Here is a 21,063-nt window from a genome sequence, read left to right on the forward strand (position 1 = left end):
TTTTCTTATTTATGAGGGTTTCCCGATTATTGTTTTTGTTTTGGGGGGTTCCCTGATTGGGGTGTCCCCTGCTCCTTTGCCGACTATGCCACCCTGGGGCCCCATACGGGTCAGATGCTGCAAAGTGAGCACGTCACCTCTACCTGCAACTCACCCTCCCAGCACCACCCAAGCCCGGATCACTTTAAGAGCTCAGGTGTGTATGGCATATTTTGTCGTAGACATGTTTTGCTTCTAAAGACTTTTCCACACTGAGCGCGATGCAAAAAAGCAAGGCAAATCGGCGACGAACAGTGCTTTTACACCGAACGCGAAATGATTGTTCGTTTTCTGCAAATTCACGCCTGCACGCTAGGTGGCTCCGACCAACAATGCATTTTTCCTCAGATGTGTTTCTCGTAAATGGATTTAACATCGTCCACTGCTCAATATACATTATAGCATTAATAGCATTAATATAGCATTAAATTAATATAAACAAGGTTTTACACCAGAAACAATCTACAATGCTTATAAGAGTAGGCTACATCCTAATAACACGCTACACTGCTAATATTTGTCCTTTATTGCTATAAAAATACCATGAGCTGCATACAAAACACACAGAAAATATATCGTTATAATCATGTCTATTTGGTTTCATATTTAATGTGTAGAAAAAGAGTTAACGTGCTCTGACTCATAACACTCGCACGTGGAAGAAAATGGACAGTGCTCTACAGATCACATAATTCAGTGGAGAAATATTAGAAATGTTATTCTGTATAAAGAACATGTGAGAATAAATCTGTTCTCAAATACCAACAATAACAAGAACTCAGCACCCACTTTCTTCTCTTATCCGGGATACTCTTCTGTGTTCGTTTACACTGGTTTTCGAAACAGCGCCATCACTTTTGCCTTTTTGTGCAACAGCAGCTGCTCCGGTCACTTGATCCTAGTTCAAATCTTATTGGACGGCCCGTGTTTTCGCTTTGCGAAACTGAAAAGATTTGTCAGACTGGTTCGAAAAAAAAAACATTTGCATTTTCGGTGCGCAAATGTTCAAAGTCTATGTGGAAGCATGCACAGAAATCTATTGTTCTATTCCAGCATCATCATGTCTGATATTCGTTTAGCTTTTTCATGCTCAGTGTGGAAGGGCCTTAACACTCGTTCCTTCTGATGTTTTGGGAAACACTCCTTCAGCATTTGGGTACACTGCACGCTGAGAGTTGTTCTCCTTCCTTTCTTTTTCAAACCCTACCATGTGCATCCACTCATGTACTGCAAGTTAAAGTACAAAGAAATCAGTACTACCTATATAGATATATATACTTAATATACTATACATTTAATTTGAATCAGTGTCATGAATGAGAGAAGTAGCTTTGTTAAAAGAAATGAAAATTTTGGACTGTATTTACACCTGCACTTAGTGCTGCTCCTTGTAATCACCTGATCACCAGGTGTAAACTCATGCAACATCTGTATGAAGTGTAATATAGGGTATCATGATACAAATTTGCGTGGCTGATCTCACCCACACAGCACAAAATTTACCTGAGCTTGTATTTCCTGTCTCCCACATTGCATATGTATGAATGTAAGTCATTGGAATGAAAAGTTTAGCATGACTGGCTGTTTAGAACAGGGTTTCCCAAAGTTTTACAAAACCCTGTATTAAAAAAATGATATTGTGGAAAAAAGTAATACATTGTAAATTAAATTAATATTTATTTTTTTTAGTGTAATAATAGATAAAAATAAATGTTTTTAAAGTTAAACATGCAAATGTGCCATTAAATTATTGAAATATTTACTTATAATATCAGGGGGTACTTTAAGTAAATAATTTATGTCAAAGGGGTTCGGCTGACAAAAAAGTTTGAAAACCCCTGGTTTAGAACAATGTAACAGATATAAAACAATCCTCCAGTCATGGTTTGAATCTGTGGATCAACTGATGCATGTCAAGCCTCATTGTCTTGTCTCCATGAAAGAGGTAGTGAAGCGTTGTGCCGCCCATCTGCGGTAGTCTCCTAATCAATGTGGTTCCACGGTTTGTGCCAGGCCAGGTGTCGTGGATCCTTGAGATTCGGCTCCTTCTGTCCTACTTCTTTTGCCTCATTTCATTTGGCAGCCAAAAGGAAAATGTCTGTAGTCCTCTTACTTTACACCAGCGATCACATAGATGTGGGTTTGGACTCGAGCCTATCCTTTGCTCATTCAGAGGCTGCTAACTTTGGATTCAAAGTACAAATTCTAAATCTAAACCTTCTTGAGTGTGCATCATTTAAATGGAAAAAACTTATAATTTTTCTAGTCTTTTCTATGTGTCATATTATAGTTGGGAACATCATTTCTGTTGACTTTAAGATCTCTGCAGTGCATTTAGACCAGAGATTGGAGATTTTGTTATTAGCTTTCCACTTCTCCAATGTTTTTTTTCTCCGTCTTATATTTTTGCTTTTATCAGCCAAACAAAAACAAACCAAAAAACATCCTTTAGCTAATTTTTGTGTTGACATTGGAGTCTTCTACTTTGATGCTGCAATGTATGATCTTAATATTGCTTTACAGTACGTGTTTAGAGCGTTTTGAGATAGATCTATTAAATACAGGCATGCTACCTGATAGGAAGGTCTGTCCAAATGTCTCCTATATGCTTGTTGCTGTGGCAACTTGGTCACAGTCAATGCATTGTGGGTTTTTCAGGGGTCAATACTGATGCCGTTGGTGTGTAGCTTTGCTCAGCAAAAACACTTTATTATTCCGCCAAAGGATGTGCAGAGTGACATCGATTAAAACCCTAGTGCTGGGAGCCGGACAGGACAGATGAGTCACCTGTGACTCAGAAACATGCTGCGTAATCACAGGCCGGCAGGTTTAATTAGCATGGGTGCTGCTAAGCTACCAGTCAAAGCCAATAAATGTAAGTCGTGTTTAGCTATTAAAGCTAATAGCAGTAACTGTTTAGCCCCAGGGTTTAATTTAGAGCATAAATCCTATTCCTGGCAAAGCGAGAGAAAGCATGGCACTCACCTTTACAGAATCCAGCAATTATATGGAATAAAGATTACAGTACACACATAAAATGACTGTAAAAGTGAGAAAGCCATTGCACTCAGATAAGACACAGGAAACGCATCCTGAGGCAGCCAGAGAGTTAGTTAATGCTGTCTGTCATCATTAACACAATCTATGTGCCTTAACTGAAAACCACAGTGTTAAAAAATAAAGCTAAACTAAATATTTATTTCTATGTATACTTGCATGTATAAATTCTTTATGAAACTTCTGCAGTCAGACCATCTTTGATAGTAAAATCATGAATGTGAGGGGGTTTTAGAAAATAAGTAAGAGTAAGTCTAATATAAAGGGCAATACAGTGCGTGACATCATTACCTCACTTTGTGCATCATAAGCATTCTGTCCTCCATCTGGTTTATTCCTGTGGTGACTGCAGTCATGGATGTTGGGGGTTTCTCCAGCTCCAGCTGTATTCTGTCACTATGAAGAGAGATGTGAGGAATGAGCAGTCACAAAGGAAGCTTGAAATCTCAGCTCACAGCACGTTCAGCGCAGAAGGAAAGCCTGTTTCTCTCTGCTCTGTCCTTCGATCAGACCTGCTTAATGCACAGCATAGCATGTGGCTGTGTGGAGTTTTGCATGGATGGTATGGGTGTTTTTTAATCTATATGCTGTCCAAATGTGAAGGTCATTCATACAGGACAATTTTGTATTTAAAAACAGAAATAGCTTAACAGAATTCAGGTGTCTTAAAGGGGTAATCAGATGCCCATTTTCCACAAGTTGATATGATTCTTTAGGGTCTTAATGAAAAGTCTATAACATACTTTGGTTAACTTTTCAATGGTGGTGTAAAAAACACACTTTTTACCATCAAAATCAGTTCTGTTAGCTGTCAGCAAGCCGTTTTAGTGCATGTTCCTTTAAATGCTAATGAACTCTGCTTACCCTGCCCCTCTTTTCCGTGGGGTGACGAGCCATTCTCATGAGACTGTTCACTTTAGCCGTGGAACTAGCACGTTATTAGGAAAGGAGATTTGCAAAGATTCATAAAAGAACCTTATACTCACTTTTGGATCACGAATGATTCACGCAAAAATAAACATTTAGGTAGATCGGGGGTGCATTCCCTTCAAAAACGAAGGTAATCCACTGCGTGTTCAGCTTCTCAGATGTTAAGAGTAAATAACGACTGCTGCGTTCATTATAACATCCAAGAACAAAGCAATGGCGGACTGATGACAGCTCACTCAGGGCAGGTCTAAGGTAGAACGCCAGTGTCAGTCAGCAATCATGGGAGGGGCTGGTTCTGTGTGACATCACACAGACAGGCATCTGAGAATGGCTCGATTTGAAAAAGGGGAAGTGATTTAACAAGATTAAAAAAAAACACAGGTTGGATCTTTATCATTACAGGCTGGTTGTGTACACACACTGCCTACACACATTTCAGTTCAAACTACTTGTAAAAGTTCATGTCGCATCTGATGACCCCTTTAAAAATACAGCAGCTAAACTCCTTACACTTATTCATGTAGTCTGCATAGTCCATTTAAAAAAAAAAACACAACATGTCCTGTTTGAACGGCCCCTGATAATGTTATTTAGCATTTAGCATTCACTTTTAACACATTTTTTTTTTTTTTTTACACATATTTAATGAACACAATACAGTACCATGCAAGTAACGTGTCATGCATTAATGTTCAAAATTTCGGGGTCAGTAAGATTTTTTTTTTTATGTGTTTGAAAGAAGTCTCTTATGCTCATGAAGGTTGCATTTATTTAATAAAAAAAATACAGCAAAACGTCAATATTCTGAAATACTATTATAATTTAAAATAACTGTGAATGAAAAATGTAATTCATTCCTGCGATGACAAAGCTGAGTTTTCAGCAGCCATTACTCTAGTCTTTAGTGTCACAGGATCTTTCAGAAATCATTTTAAAATGCTGATTTGTTCCTAAATAAACAATTATTATTATTAGAAAGCCATTGTTCTGCTTAATATTTTTGTGGATACTTATTCTTTGAATAGAAAGGTCAAAAGAACAGCATCTATTAGAAATCTTTTGTAACATTAGAGGTGTGTCACTGCTGTCACTTTTGATCAATTTATTGTATCCTTGCAGAGTAAAATATCAATTGATAATTTATATTGTCAATTACATTAATAAATTAAAATTGTACCTAAACGTTTGAACAGTAGTGTACATATTCTGTCCCATGTTACACTCTCTGATAGAAGCTATCTCTCTTCACCTTAGTGGCCATGTTAGTGACTGAAATATGATTTATCAGTGATCTGATGTGTGTCTTGTACAGGTGCTAATCCTCCACGGCCTGGAGGTTTTCCTGGTGCAAACAGTCCTGGACCCGTGACAGACTTGTACGGCCCCAGCAGTCAGGACTCAGCAGTGGGAAATTACATCAGTGCTGCCAGCCCTCAGCCGGGCTCGGGGTTCAATCACAGTATCGCAGTGAGTAGAGCTCTCTTACACTCCCTCAGTCATGCTGATGTGGCCAAGAGATTCCAAAGTACAGAGAAAGTTCTCACTTTGTGTCTTCTGTCCATCATTCTTTTAAATATATTCAACCCACAGATGTGTAATCTGGGGTATGATTGTCTGTTTGTCTGTTGTTACTTTGTTTTTATGTTTTTGTGTTGAGTGTTTGATCAGCAATTTAGAAACGCAGAGTTGGAAAAAAATATATCAGAGGAATGAGCTTCATTCCACATGTTCAAAAATACCCCAATGAGTCACGAGTCTCCGTTAGACTGAAACTTCTTGTCTTGCTGATGTTTTGTTTGGGGAATAAAAGCATCGCAAACAGTTTAAAGGAAGCAAAAAGCTGCCGTGGTTGGAAATGAGCAAATTGTCAAAATCAGATGTCCCTGTAACTAGCAGATGCTCTTGACACCGTCTCTAAACAAAAGCCCCTGCGTTGCACAAAAACTTGCTTTAATTGGCTTTTGTCAGGGAGCGCACGGATTCTGTCTGCAGATGTCACGGACGTCAGGTTGCGGCTCGGTGTCAGCACGGATCTCAATTTGAAGAAGAAAGCATTTATAATGAGGTGCCAAATTGAAATTAAATTATTCACCCCATTCTCACAAATACGTTTCTTAACCAAATGAAGCACATATTTTGATTTATGCGAGTGTTTGCAGCATATTTCTACTGTTTTATTTCTTGTGGGTGGTCTGCTTAGAGGCCAGTTTTCATCTGCAGTATGTTTAAGGTTATAAATAAATTTCAAAACAAGTGAGGAAATGACAGAATTTCTTATTTTTGGCTGAACTATTCCTAAACTTCTGAGCCAGTAATGAGGTGGAGTAATTTATGATCTCTCATCACAACAGGAGCGATGTCGCCTAGTGGATAAAGATCTTAGCTGGTAATTAAAAGGTTTGATTCTGCACAGGCTGATCTGTTAACTATCACCATTAGGCCCTCGAGCAAGACATTTACTTCAGAGACTGCTGCTGTAGTTTGTCACTTTTTGAATGAAAAAGCCCTTCTTTTAATAACTAAATTGGTGAAGACCTGCTCATAAACAGCTGTTTATTGTGTATAAAGACAACTGACTAATGACAGGAATATTAACTGCTGGTTGGAAACTGAAGTGAGCAGAAACTTGGATCTTTTATACTTAATTTCTGCCTCCTGGCATCTAAATAAAACATGTCACCGCATGAATTCATAACTGGCATTAGTGTGTTTCTGAGTGAGTGCCGTTTTGTGCTGTGATTAATTCCAATTTTAGTGTGTGTTCATTCAGCTGGACTGATAGATGTGTGTGTATAGTTCTTGAAGTCTCCGTGCAGAACATTAACATGGGAAATGACGCAGAACTAAAATGCTCATCTCCATTTATTTTTCTGACACGTGTCACCAGTTCACCACCTACTGGAACACCCCCCACTCTCTCCCCCCTTCCCTCTCTCATAGTATCAACACACATCCACAATGAAATAAAGTCCTTCCACGCAATTCTTAAAATGAGGAAGTCTGGCAGAAAAGCCAATATAAATTTAAGAAAGCCTTTCCTTCCTGCCCTCTAAAGCAGCGGGTGTGAGACTGACTTTGATTTATTCGTATGGATTAGACAGATCCGCTCCTGCCATGCACACAATAGTCTGATGACAGGCCCGATAAGCGGCTGTGTTTCTCAGAAAGGCTTGTTGACAGGTTGCCGTTTTGCCCTCTAAATCAGCTGTGTGGGTTTGTAAGTTCACAAACGTAGTCTGACAATGGGCAGGATTTATTTATTCAGGACTGATCAGCGCCCCGGAAGAGAAATCAGGACAAATGCTTTTTTTCTTGTATTTTCCTTATGTTCGGAGGCCTCCTAGTTACTCTGATGCAGCTATATTTGTAGCAGAATAATTGAAACGGAAGAATCAAACATCTGAAGATACATGGAGATTTGCACATACTGAAGGCCGAATATACTTGGAGTTTTTTACTTAATGATGTTTGGGTGTATGGGGTCTAATGTAGTGGTATCTCGTCTGTGTAATGGCAACAAGAAAATCTTCTAAATGACAGAAATTCATTGGTTAATATTTTTAGGAAGCCTGCACAGTGGATTTCTGCTTAGGCTAATTAAGAAACCTGCCAGGGACAAACCAGCATCCAAAACATCTGCTGCTGCCCAACTAGCCATGCTTTTTCCTGAGAAGGTCTGCTCTCAATGACAGTCAGAGAGCAGATTCATTGCCACTTTTATCAGTATCATTTGTGAATAAATGTTCTGTTAAAGTGGAATTCTTGATTCTGTACATGAGAGAAGAATCAATCACAGACTCTTCATAAAAGAACTTATTCTGTCTGAATTTGTCAGTGTGTTAGAATCACTGTTTTCATACTGTTTCAATAATTGTGCTCAACATCTTACTCATGATCTGCTTTTAGGGTCCTTTGATCGCCACAGCATTTACAAATGGATACCACTGAAAGCTAACCGAGATGCGGCACCATCTCATTGGAGGTATGCATGTTTTTCTCTCATTCTGATTCTCTCTTTTTCATGTTGTTCCATTCATAATTTCAACAAGACTCCTATTGGTTTTGATTCACCAGAGTTGATTGGGAGGCCCTGGAAAAATGGCCGGAGTCTCTAATTGGTTTGTGTACAGTTGATGTCATAAAGACTTCAAGCACTACAGGTTGTGATTGGTGAATGGACAAGTGGGGGTGGAACCAGACATAGAGGACAAGAAAAATATGATCATCTCAGAAAAACAAACATCACAACTGCTGTAACTGTTATCCATCCTTCCTGTCACTGCAGGACTCCTTTCCATTTTTCTTTTCCCACACGCGTTTTTCTTTCTGTATGCTTTTTAAAATGACAACGGCTTTTAGAAAAACATACTTAGATGAGTGAATTATTCAGTTGCAACTGTCACAGCTTTGAGTTTTTTTTCCCTAGATTTTGTTTTCAGTTAACTTTATTTTTGCACATATGGACAGACACCGTGCTGAAAGATACCATGTCATTCATCTATTGAAAAAAAAAAAAAAAAAATCTTAGTAGCTGTTTTTAATTGTGAAGTCTCATTGTTGATCATAATGACCTATTTTTGGGCAATACAGAGGGAGAGGACTCCAATATTTTTATGGTCCTTTTTATATATATATATCTCTATATATATCGATCTGTGTGTGTTGTTGTCCTTTAGAGAAAAAAAAAAATTGTGTGCTGTAATGTTTCCCCCCCAATGAAAACATGGTGATTTCAAATATAAGAAAGAAATGTAAATATACGTCACTGCATATCAGTTCAGACATATTTTTCTGATGGTGTTTCGAAAAAAAAATCAGGCTGAAATTAAAGTAATTGACAGTATAACGGTGAAAAAAAGTAATACATGGATTTCTTAAATTATTGTATACACATGAGCTATTTCATTTTACAGGTGTAATACCAGCATAATATGATATGATGAGATGAGATTTTAGTTTTTTAGTTTGGAGTTTAGTTTAAAAAACTCCAATCCAATGCAAACTGTGTGTGTTTGTCAACGAAAGGACTTTTTCTTGTGTTCTGCACATTCTGACACTTTTATACTCCTGAGAAAAAAGAAACTTACTATGTTATCTGTTGTTGTTAATGTTGTCTAATAGAGGACGTTCCTCTTGATTTTGGAACCTGTTGTGGACTGTACTTGAACGAAGCGGTTTATTTCTCTTTTGGCTGAAGGTGGCAAACATTTTTAATGTTTCAGTTATTTTAATCATACCTCAGTCCTGTGAGATTTAATTTATTCAGAGCAGATCAAGTGTACGGAGGAAGCTTTGCATTGTGTACAAAGAGAACGACGGTTTTCTCTTTGCACATGCTAGCTGTCACGAGTGACCTTACAGAGATTTGATGTATGAAAAATTGTTCAGTGAATGTTGCTTTTATTTTTCTGCCGCTGGCGTCCAGAACGCAGGTTGAGAAGAAGCCAAACGAAAAGCAATCTATTACTGGTGCGCTCAAGATTTCATTTCAAGGACATAGTGAACCTTTTATCTGAAATATTGACTTATTTTAATATACAGCCAGTTGAAGACACTGAAAAAAAAAATAGTTGACCTGAAACCTGGAGCTGCTGATTTCTTTCTTTAGAGTTGAAAAGCTGTTTTAGGTCAAACTCGCATATATAAATATATATATAAAATGCAGATTTTTAATGTTAAATGATCTGATATGTATATTCTGATGTAAATGTGTCTCTTTTTCCTGCTGAAGATGTAAACTGTTTTGTTTGATGACTTGTGTTTATTTGGTGTAGTCTGGTGGCCAGAGGTAAAAGCACTAAATGTCAGAAGCCTTGAAAAGATTTACAGATCCAGTCACATAATAATATTTAAACAATTGAAAGGAACGGAGCAAGGGAAGAAAACTATTGTAAAGTTCAAATGTAAAAGAAAAATGTAGAAAACAAAAACAAAAATAAAAAAGTAAAAAAGTTTAGTAAATGAAAACATTAAAAATGAAGGAAAGGTGTTTTTTTTTTTTTTTTTTTTTTGAGGTTATTGAGGTTAATGTCTTGTATTCTAGATTCTTTTTTCCTATCCTTCATGTGTCATTTAACAACATTTTGAATTAACTATGAGACCAGCATCTTTTATCCCATCATCTCTAAGTATTGCACTGAACTACACAAACACTTGGAATTAAGTAATAAGCCGCTCAAGGCTGTGTTATACTGTCTATACAGTCAGCTAAAGTTAATGCACTGTACACCCTTTATATAATGATAAAGGCCGTGACGTGTAAATGAGAATGTGATCTCTATGGGTGCTGTCAGTGATGTGCTTATTAGCTGGTGAATGTATTTAGTGTCATAGCTGGTACTATTTAATGGATTTTAACAGGAGGTCTGTATTACCTGAAGAGCATGGTCTGTTAGCATTCCCATTCATCTCGCAGTTGCTCAGCTGGCACTGGACCCCTGACAACACTGACTGGCTGATGGTACCACAAGAGTCTGCACACTCTCAGGATCTCCACTAATGAAGACATTGAGCTGTAACAGGATGACAAAAAGGGAAATATTTGTCAATTTCATGCAAAAAAAAGAAAAAATGCAAGTAACGTGTAGTATAGTACCATTTAAAAAAAAAAAATTTTTGTCCTTTAAGGATTTTTTTTCTTTAATAAATCTGAAAGTTTGAGTGGCTCTGCTTTTAGACCTTTTCAGACCTGAACTATATTTGGCCACATTTGTCCTATCAGGTCTGACTCATAAGGGGACGTCCCCAGGCCTGTCCAGCTGTCTGAACTCACCAATTTGCCTTTGTCTCTGTCACGCCTTGTCCTTGTCACAACGAGATCTCTGTCTTTGTGCAGCAAATACCAGCAGGTCTTCCATCTACTAAAGACAGGATGTCATGTGGCTGAAAAATTTCCAAAAACACTTCCCTGGTGCTTGGACCTGTCAAGGTTTCCGAACAGGCTGCAGATGTTGAGCCTTATTTCCTGATATAAACATGATGCTGATCAATTATTAGTCAGCGGACACACATTTTCATTACTGATGGCATAAGTCACTGACCTTCTGTCTGTAAGTTGGTTCATGATTGTTTGTCTGGTTCAAACTGGTTCAGTGCTTTCCTGAGCACACAGTTTTCAGGTCACTTGGATTGTAGCCTGTTTCAAGTTAAAGTCATTGCAGACCTACAATTTTAAAATTGTAATGGCAATTGTTACGGGGTATCAATCAAAATGAAACTGAATGGAATGCATCTACATCAGTTCAATCGACTGGTAGATCTTTACCACGGTCTCAGTAAATCCCGAATATAACAGTAAAATAACTACAAAAATGTAGTTTATCCATTTAACCATTCTTTGTACTCTATTTTTTTGTACTTATTTTTCTGTTATTTTTGGGATCTACTGGGACACTGATAATGAAAAATACATCTCCCACAGGCAGGGGTGTAAATAGTAAATAGTCCTTCATCCACAGGTCAATCAAGGTGTGGATGAAGGACCACCAGATCAAGATTCAGTCATGGCCAGCCCAGTCTCCAGACCTGAACACCACTGAATACCTCTGGGATATGATCAAGAGGAAGACAGGTGGTCATAAGCCAACAAACAAAGCAGAGCTGCTCAATTTTTTCAAAATTATGAAGCTGCAGACTTGGAGCCTGAGCCTGCTGCATCTACAGTCCCACACAGAGTCCCGCATTCTTAGCCACCTCGTAAAATACGTACAAATCGGTCGATTTGTCTAAACCCCTGTGTCGGTTAGGTTTAGGGGCGGGGTTAGGTGTAGGTCATTCGTACAAATTCATACGAATTGTGCAACTCATAAAATACGTTTTAACCCCTGTGTCGGTTAGGTTTAGGGGCGGGGCTAGGTGTAGGTCATTCGTACAAATTCATACGGGTTGCAAGGGGTCTGAGAATGCGGGACTCTGGGTGCGGGACTGTAGATGCAGCAGGCTCCGAGTCTGCATCTTCATACTACTCAATTTTTTTGCACCAGGAGTCACATAAAGTCACCCAACAGCAATGTGAAAGTTGCGATTGAAAATCAGGGTTATTGCACCAAATATTGATTTCTGAACTCTTCCTAAGTTAAAATGCTAGAATTGGTTTGTTTAAAAATGAATATGAACTTGTTTTCTTTGGATTATTTGACCTCTAAAAACATCTGCATCTTTTTTGCTATTTTGACCAGTTGTCATTTTCTGCAAAACAGATGCTCTAAATGACAAGTGTTTATTGGGAATTTGGAAGAAATGTTGTCAGTAGTTTCTTTTATAAAAACAAAAAATGTTCATTTTATTCAGACACATACATATATGAATAGTGAAACAAAACAAAAAATTAATTTTGCAGTGGTCTCAATTTTTTTCAGAACTGCATATATATGCATGGAATAAAACAAAGCATGAAACAAAATATACAACCTAGTCCATCAATTTGGCATTTGTTGAAACTAAAGGATTAACAATAAATTATATTGTAATGTCACTAAAGCCTCTTTATTCAACAAAGTCTTCTTTATGAACATAATTCAAACCAGAACAGCAACAGTAATTCACACATGACACTTACACAGGGCTCCTATTACTGGACCACACAGTTGTAACAGGGGAGCCCATTAAAATAAACATGCAGAAAGTAACTATTTTCCAACACGTCCTCAAAACCAGTTTCTGATAAGTTGTCCATTTCACAGAGTTTAGAGAGTAAATTTGGGCCATTCTGACACCAGTAGCAATGCATATTGGGTACCTGACAGCACTGCAATGTTCTCCTTTATCTTCTTAAATAAAAATCTGTAAAAATACTGTAACCCTTAGAACTGAAGAACATCCTTCCTGGCCTAAGATAAGTCATTTTTGTGTGAAATGAGATAATATGATTTTTATTTGATTTTTTTCCACAGACACCCTTTTAAACATAAGTGGATATAAAGTGGACAGAAATAAAGTAATACAATTACTTTAATAAAATAAATAAATAATAATCCACAATTTATTTTGTTCAGATGAGCCTTTCACATACGTGGACCCACATGCAAACTTTCTTTCTCAATTGGCTCATTTTGCCTTTCATGGGCTCTATAATAACATTTTCTACCTTATGAATTTTGCTGAATATGAAATGAATATCTTCATAAATGGATATTAAGGCTTTAGCTGTGCTTAGCCGCTGTAGTATAATAGAAACTCACATTTTGCTTAAGCCGAACAATAACTCTCTGCAAATAATCTGTCGAGGAATAAAACCTAATGCCACACATATCTTTATTGGTTTCAGAACTATTTCCTCTGATCGATAGATAAAAATACAAGGTTCTCATATATATGCTGTCAAACACGCCTTATTAAAGTTTCATCTTTTTAGAGTTCACCAAAATAGCTGAACAGTATTAATACCAGATGTGGTGCAAGAAAGCCTATAGAATCATTCATTTAGATGAGATGACAGGTCAAATATATGATTCTGTCAAGAGATAAAGATCATTCATCCTGCCACAAGCTCTCTATTACTGTACGCTCTAATAATAGAATTCAAACCGCAAAGGGGCTTGATGAGATTTAATCTCAAATATATGAGAAAACAAACAGCCTGGCTTCATTAAAAGCTAAATGTTGTTTTGGTGTCATGTTTACCAATGCTTCCCATCTAGCTTTTCTTGAAATGACACCCAGTCAGCAAAAAATGCTAATCTGCTTTTCATTGATCGTGTTTGTAAGACACAAAAATATGCCCATAACTAAAAATCGAATGACTTTTGCATCACATAGTGTATTTTATGGAGTATATACACATCATATTCTTTGAAAAACAATTCCATGTGAATGAACTGCTGTTTTTAATCAATGCGTTAATAATCATGCCTATATTGTAGAATCCCCAATATACAGTAGTTAATATACATCTAATCCTGTTTCAGTGCTAAAAGTTGCTCTTGTTCTCTATTTCTCTCTCTGAGCTCATGGTGAAATGGTCTCTGCAGGCCTGCGGTGCTGGGATTTGCATGTGCAGGTGTCATGAGAAGGGTTTTCTGTCAGCTCAGCGTGGTTCTGCTCCTGCGGTTTGCGCTCAACGATACATATGAACTAGCAGGCCGCTAACCGCACATATGCGGCCCGCCAGGAGCTCGTCTTTAGAGGCGTGTCCGATTCTCCATGAATATTCATGATGCTCTTTACAGTCGGATCAGCTGCGGACGCAGCGTGTTTACGATTGTTTCTCGCAGTAAAGGTGTGTGGGAGGCGAGAAGACCTCACAGCAACTCGGCTTTCGTTAACAGTAATTAAGCATCAGTCTGAAGCTCAGACTTAATTGGCAATTAAGGATATGTTTGATAAGGGTGAGTGTGTCAGGTCTATGTTTAGAATACATTAAGGTAAATAAGCACTCAGTGTGCATGGAGACACATCTTCAACACTCACCATACAAACAAACTCTATGAAAGTAGATGGAAGCAGATTGCGAGTGTTGATTTAGCATAGAGCAGTTTGGTCAGAACTCACACAGCTGCAAAGCATGCTGGGTAACCGACAGCACTGTTGTATTTGTACATTTAAGAATGGGAAATTTGATATACTGTATAACATTAAGAAAAAATTTGAAACAAAAATATACTGTAAAAAATGATTATTGATTATAAGATTATTGGAGTTTCACAATGAAATAGCCTACTATTTCAGGCTTCAAAATGTGATGTTTAACTCAATGTGTTACTTTTACTTGTAATTATTTTTTAAATTTACTAGCATTTTCTGAGCAGAAATAGTTTCTACACTACAATTTTTTTTAGTGTAGCATAAGCTCAATTTGAGCAAAAATAGCATATACACCTTTCTTTTCAGTGTACGCCTAAAAAAAACAACTACAATTCGAAATGCAGTGATTGCAATGTGCAACGAATGATTAATATGACTATGTGACAATTTATCTCTGAAATAAATATGACATTTTAGATTCAAGTGCTTGCAGAAATATAATCTAAAATAAAATATATATTATTAATAAACATTTTTAAAACATATTTATAAAATATAAATATAAAAAGTATATAATTAAAATAATTCATATATTTTGGCAGCCTGATCAAATAATTATACTATAATATATATGAAAAACACTCCTTTTTTTGTTTGTTTACTTGATTGTTTTCTAATATGTATTTTGCTTGCTTTTTTATATTGTTGCTGTATAATTTGGTGTGATATATTTGTATACGTATACTGAAAACTGAAAAAAGCATATCAAATATAATATTTTACATAGAAATTTATTTTTTACATATAAACATTAACATCTAGCTGGAATGAAAGACTTATTTTTACATATAAACATTAACATCTAGCTGGAATGAAGGCGTCTCACGGTGGGCTAATTGACATGACATATTGACAGGCACTCTTCTGCGTCTGGGGACTAAAAATAGCATCATTCTGAACAATAATCACTGTGTTAAAGGGAAGTGTTGGAGTAGAGCCTGGGGGGGGGGGGAAGATCACGGTGGGCATTAACCAAACTGCACAGCCTCCACATCTCTAATCTGGGAGGGAAAAAGCCTGTGAAGCCGCATTAACCAAACGACCTTCTGGGAGGGGAGAGACAGTGACGGCGGAGAGAAGTTCAGAAGAGTGACGGCAGAAGTTCTCCGGGAAAATGTCTGCCCTCTCCCAAACCACGGCAATCAAGAGATGAGATGTTTCTAAAATGTGCTTTGCTAATATCCTCTTTTTGCCCAGATTCACATTATCTTTATTGTGTTGACACAGGTTTGTTTATGAGCGGTTTCATTGGCTAAGCAGCTCCGCCGTGCTGCCAAACGTCTGAAATAACCTTTGAGTTCTGGCTGATCTAATATAATTACATTTTTGCAGCTAATCCTTGACCCCAAAATTAATTTATGTTTAATGTTTGTTTTGTTTGAGTTATGATTTATGTATAGTATTGTTTTATTTTTGGAGCACGTGTTGTCAGATCAGTTAATATAACGGCTTCCGTTTAATCATCACAGAAAATCAGTGTTTGAGGACCTGTTTAGTCATTATTTTTGCAGTCTGGTGCCAAATGACAATACAGCTTTAAAAAATCATCAGATCTGACTGACGTGCAAGGTGCTTTTCCTTATATATTGAGTCTGTATGTACAGTGCGTCCATAATAATCCACTAAACTACTCAAACACAACGTTCCCATCTTTCTTTCCTTCCATCTCTTTTACGTTACATGATGCTGTGCTGAACTTCCAAAGCGAGCTTCCTGCTCGTTCATTACTGTTATCAGCCTGAATGATTTCTCTTGTCCCAATCAATAGTTTCCTCAGAGCTAACGCGACTGAGGAACACACACAGGAAGCTGTGAGAGCATCAATCATGCCATCTTGACTGCAGAAAGTTCAAAGTGGCCCTGAAGCAGATGCGCTCCTCTCTCTGCCAGTGATATAAATGCTTCCTAGGTTAGTTTAGCAAGCCTGATGCTTAATCTACTGAGTGAAATTTTATTGCCACATCAAATAAGTCCTCAGTGGCATTACAATTTTAATTCCCGCTTATTAGGAATGTGTAAAACTACATATTTTCAATGTTCAGTATGTGTTAAGGAAACCCTCTATTATTAGTGTTCACCAAACCCCAATTCAGTCACATTTCTTATGGTTCTGTTAACAAAGCACACATTATTGTGCTCAAAACAGCTGGATGAAAAAGTCTTAAAACATAACAATTACAGTTCAAGATGCCACGAAAAAAAAAAATGGTTCCAAACAAGTTTTTTCACATACTATACAACCACCATTTTAGGTTCCTCGAACCTTTCAGTGAACAGTTCGTAAAATAACCTTTTTTTTATTATTATTTTAATAAACTGAAGAACCTTTTCCCGTGGATGTTAAAAATTCTTCATGGAAACCCTAAATGAGCAATATATTGGCACAGCTGTGATTCAGCCATAATGCACAGCTACAAGTGTGAAACTGTGTTTATACAACAGCTCGATGGCACAAGTGTGTAATTATATACGAAACAACAACAAAAGTGTCTTTAAAAACCTTCTTTTGTGCAGAACTACTTTCTTCCACCACGGATTCAAATCTCAAGTTGACAGTTTAACAGCTGAGCCCAAGCATCCTCATATGAGGACATTATATATTATATATTCCCATGAAATATTATTTATTATTAGAAAATCTTGTCAATTATTACTCCCATTATTACACTTCTTTTTTCATTACATGTTGCCCCAAAAACACATTAATATGCGAATAAGATTTAGTTTATAGATACATTATATATAATGAGAAGACCATTTTTATGGCCATTTTACACATATTTTGCATAAAGCAAAATGGCATATCAAATCATTCTGTTATAACATAGCTGAGAATTATCTTTATACAAAGTTTGGTTAAAAAAAATCCTGAAAACTAAAAAATTATTGGTCATTTAAAAAAAAAATAAAAATCTATTGTTTTTGCCTATGCATGTTCATTCATGTCTTTTTTTCCCCCGATGTCCTCGGACGTAGCACAACTTGTGAATGAAATATAAAATTACCTTTTTTTTTTCAATGTTTTAAACAATGTAATGACATGAAAAAATGCTACTTTTTTCCTAAAATGTTTTGCCGGGTCTCAAGAGGTTAGAACTAGTAATGAAGGAACGTTGAGTTGCTAAAAGCTTATTGTGTTACTGCTTTAAAAGCTTGCTGTATTATGTAGAGTCAAGTATTATAAGAGAGAAATGACCTTTATCTGATACAGCATTCATTCTTCAGTTCAATCTTATACTCAAAATAAAAAATTCATTTTAAATGTCTGCTGAGGAAAGTGGTATCTTTGTCATACTTTCCTTTTATCTGTTAAGGGTCATTTCCGTTGACAGAGCTGCTCAATGCATTTGTTGGCTGCATCTTACAAAATGTTGTTAAAAATAAAAATAACTTCCTTGTTTACAACAGCGTTTCAGTCTCTTTCAATATAAAATGTTTACTGCTGACTCAAAAACCTCTCGTCTCGTCGCCATCTAATGGCGAAATAATGTAACTAAAATCACCATCACAAACACACACACATACTGTTTCCCATTACTAAATACTATTATTAAATACTACTATTATTTACATAAAATATTTATTGAATAATAATATTTTAAAAACAACAACAACAGCCATCATAAAAGTTGCTAAGAAATTCAGTTAAAAGTACAAGGACAGCACTCTGATACACAGCATTAAACTTACATTAAATATAACACGAGATCTCAGCCAAAACTATTTGCTCTGGAACAAATAATAGATTAATAAGACCTAGTAACGAGACTGCCCATTAGATTTACCCAAAGCAAACTATATCTTATGCTTGACCAATAGAGAGACATCAGAGCCATCAGCAAATTCCAGAAGAACCTGCCGAGGTAACAAAACAAACAAAAAGCAGAAAACAAAGCAAATTTCAAAAAGATCTTCATTAACAAACTGCATATTTGAAGTCTAAACTATACATTCTGTGACACAAAAACAGCATTATTTAAAAAAAACAGTGAAAGGTCCAATATCACTAGAATATCTCACTCCTATCAACCAATCAGATTCGAGGACCAGAAAGAATGGCTGTATAAATGCTGATAAATAACCTTTATTTTCAAGACCAACTACAAAAATACTGCAGGCTGAATATAAGAACATACAACAGTTTAACAGACCGATATTCAACAAAATAACGTTACTGAATGTAAAAACACCTACATAAACTAGCCAATTTTATTAATTAGTAAGGTTGTGTTATGCCCATTTCTACAGTTTTCTTTCTGTACTTCAGGTCTGTATAATCACACACACACACACACACACACACACACACACACACACACACACAGTGGCTCCCGTGCAGCTTTGTGTCCTCTATTCAACCTTCACACATAAACCACAGGAAAGGCATTGAGCTGGGGAATGCCGTGGGAGTGCTGATATCTGAAATCAGCCTTTAAAGGAGCTTATTTTAATTCTTTATTTGAGAGAAGAAAATAGCTGGGGAGTTCTGCATGTTTGAATATGCAGCATCAGCAAAGCTCACTGCCGCCCATTGCAGCCGCTCTCAAAGCCCCTTTTCATGCCTTAAAGGAGCAAATAAATAAAACCCTTGATAAAAATGATACAAGCTTTTTGTTGGAGCTGTCACCTTAGCTACATGTGCCAAAAACAATCAGCATTTCAGATGTCCAGAATGAAATCCCTGCAGTGGACAGCTGACCAAGCCAGATGTATCTTCGCTTTTCTATTCTGCCTCATTTCAAAAACACAGAATCTATCAAACCAGCCACAATGGCAGTGACAGCAATTTGCTAAGAAACATTCTGACAATGGGCTCCTTTTCCAGTGGCTTTCAGAGATGTACGCACAATTTAATACCCACAAACAATCTGTGCTGTGAATGGATCCACAGATATTTCTTTTTTTTTTCTTCTTTTATTATTATTATTATTGCCTGCCTCATTATTGTTCATGAGCGATGGAAAGGCAGTCAATGGCCCATATCACTCAAAATATATTATCAAACTGTGTCCTCCTGTCCCATGGTGCGAGTTTAATTAATTCCAGCCATGAAAAACAGCATTCCCCTGTTTGGTCAGAGGTGAATATGTAATTGTCTGAAGACAACAATCCCAGCCTTGCATACATTAAATATGACAGCATACTTCCAAGCAGCAACAAAAAAGAAAAACAAAACTAACAGGAATTTTGTAAATGCTGTAACAACAGCAAACTAATTACCAGTACCCTAAACATCCTATAGCAGAAACACACACACACACATTATTGTTATTACTTGTAACATTAAATTCAACATTGACTTACAAAAATGTAATAATTTAATAAATTAGCATAAGTGTTTTAATATGTATCATATCTCTGTAGCACACATGGTGACAGATAGAAAAGTTAGAGATGAGTGGACAGTCCATGACACTATGACACACAGCATTTGTGGAAAGAACACGATAATACAGCTGCACTATATGAATTAACTGCCTTATGGGTTTTCTCAGCTGTGAATGTTTAAAAACAGTTCAGTTCACGTATAGTAGTGTGATTGTTAATGAAACACCTCCTTGAAAGAGCTAGACTAACACATTTCTACAGCCCATTGCTCTCCTGCTGTTCTCTGTGGGAAAACTAGGTCAAACCAGATTAAGGCGATCAAGATGGCTTTGGAAAGCTGGTAGCTGGTGGTCTTCTGCAGGTTTAAGATGATCTACCAACTCAAAAAAGACCATCAGAAGCTTGTTTCAGTTGGAGGTCCCAGCAAGGTTCACACCAGGCCTGGACTGGCCATCGGGAGCACCAGGCGAGGTAGTCTTGACTGGCATCACAGCGCTATAGGAATCAGATCACATCTGTTCCGCGCTTCAAACAATGGTTTGAACAGAGTAGATGCACTGGACTCAATGAAGGAGAGGAAGCGGCCAGAAGAAGCAGCGAAATGTAGCAAAAATGCCTGTTCAGGGCTTCAGGTGCAGGTCAGTTTTATCTGTACACTAAAGAGTTTTGTCTTTATTAACCTAGCGGAGTATTAAACTGCTAGCACCTGTTAGGCTATCAGGGGCACCCAATTTTTTAACATCTTTCCGAATACTGTTCTAAAGGACATCATTATCGATTGAAAAGTTACATTAATACATTTAGCAGACAGATAATCTCATGGATTTATTGTATAGGAAGGGAGGGAGCTTGAGCAGACAGCAACACAAAAATATCACTGCCTAATAATGCAATAGTGTGTTCAATATTAGGATTTTTTAAAAAAGATATTGGACTGATTTTGACTTTTAGGCACTTGTTTTGATATATTTGTATGAAATATAGGTTTGTTAAATCTCAGGTATTTAAGTCATTTTAGGATAATTAACATTCTGTGATAAATTGCAATGAGGTGGTCGTTTTGCAACAAGGTGGGCACAGTTCTGTTTATAACAGTAGACCTGCTGGTCAATAAGTGACAGGTACAATAAAAAAAAAAATGGAGAGAGAGAGATATTGTGGAAAATGAATAAAAGTAAAAAGGGAAGT

At 36.9% G+C, this 21,063-nt stretch overlaps 1 protein-coding gene and 1 long non-coding RNA gene across 2 annotated transcripts in view; one reads left to right on the forward strand and one right to left on the reverse strand.

The window, feature by feature from the left end:
* The window catches only part of msi2a (musashi RNA-binding protein 2a), a 163,893-nt gene extending 155,386 nt beyond the window's left edge, over positions 1-8,507 (forward strand). The window contains 4 exon segments of the mRNA XM_042732996.1: positions 17-196; positions 5,339-5,493; positions 7,933-8,008; positions 8,101-8,507. Coding sequence (XP_042588930.1) covers positions 17-196; positions 5,339-5,493; positions 7,933-7,974 — 377 coding nt within the window. The 3' untranslated portion in view covers positions 7,975-8,008; positions 8,101-8,507.
* On the reverse strand, positions 3,323-11,096 carry LOC122138741. Its single transcript, XR_006155763.1, has 3 exons — positions 10,799-11,096; positions 10,401-10,538; positions 3,323-3,492 (listed from the first exon to the last, which is right to left on the reverse strand). It is a non-coding gene; the product is annotated as an uncharacterized LOC122138741 (long non-coding RNA).
* Between the last annotated feature and the right edge of the window lie 9,967 nt (positions 11,097-21,063).

The sequence above is a fragment of the Cyprinus carpio genome, chromosome B10 (assembly GCF_018340385.1).
Source record: "Cyprinus carpio isolate SPL01 chromosome B10, ASM1834038v1, whole genome shotgun sequence".
Classification (NCBI taxonomy): domain Eukaryota; kingdom Metazoa; phylum Chordata; class Actinopteri; order Cypriniformes; family Cyprinidae; genus Cyprinus; species Cyprinus carpio.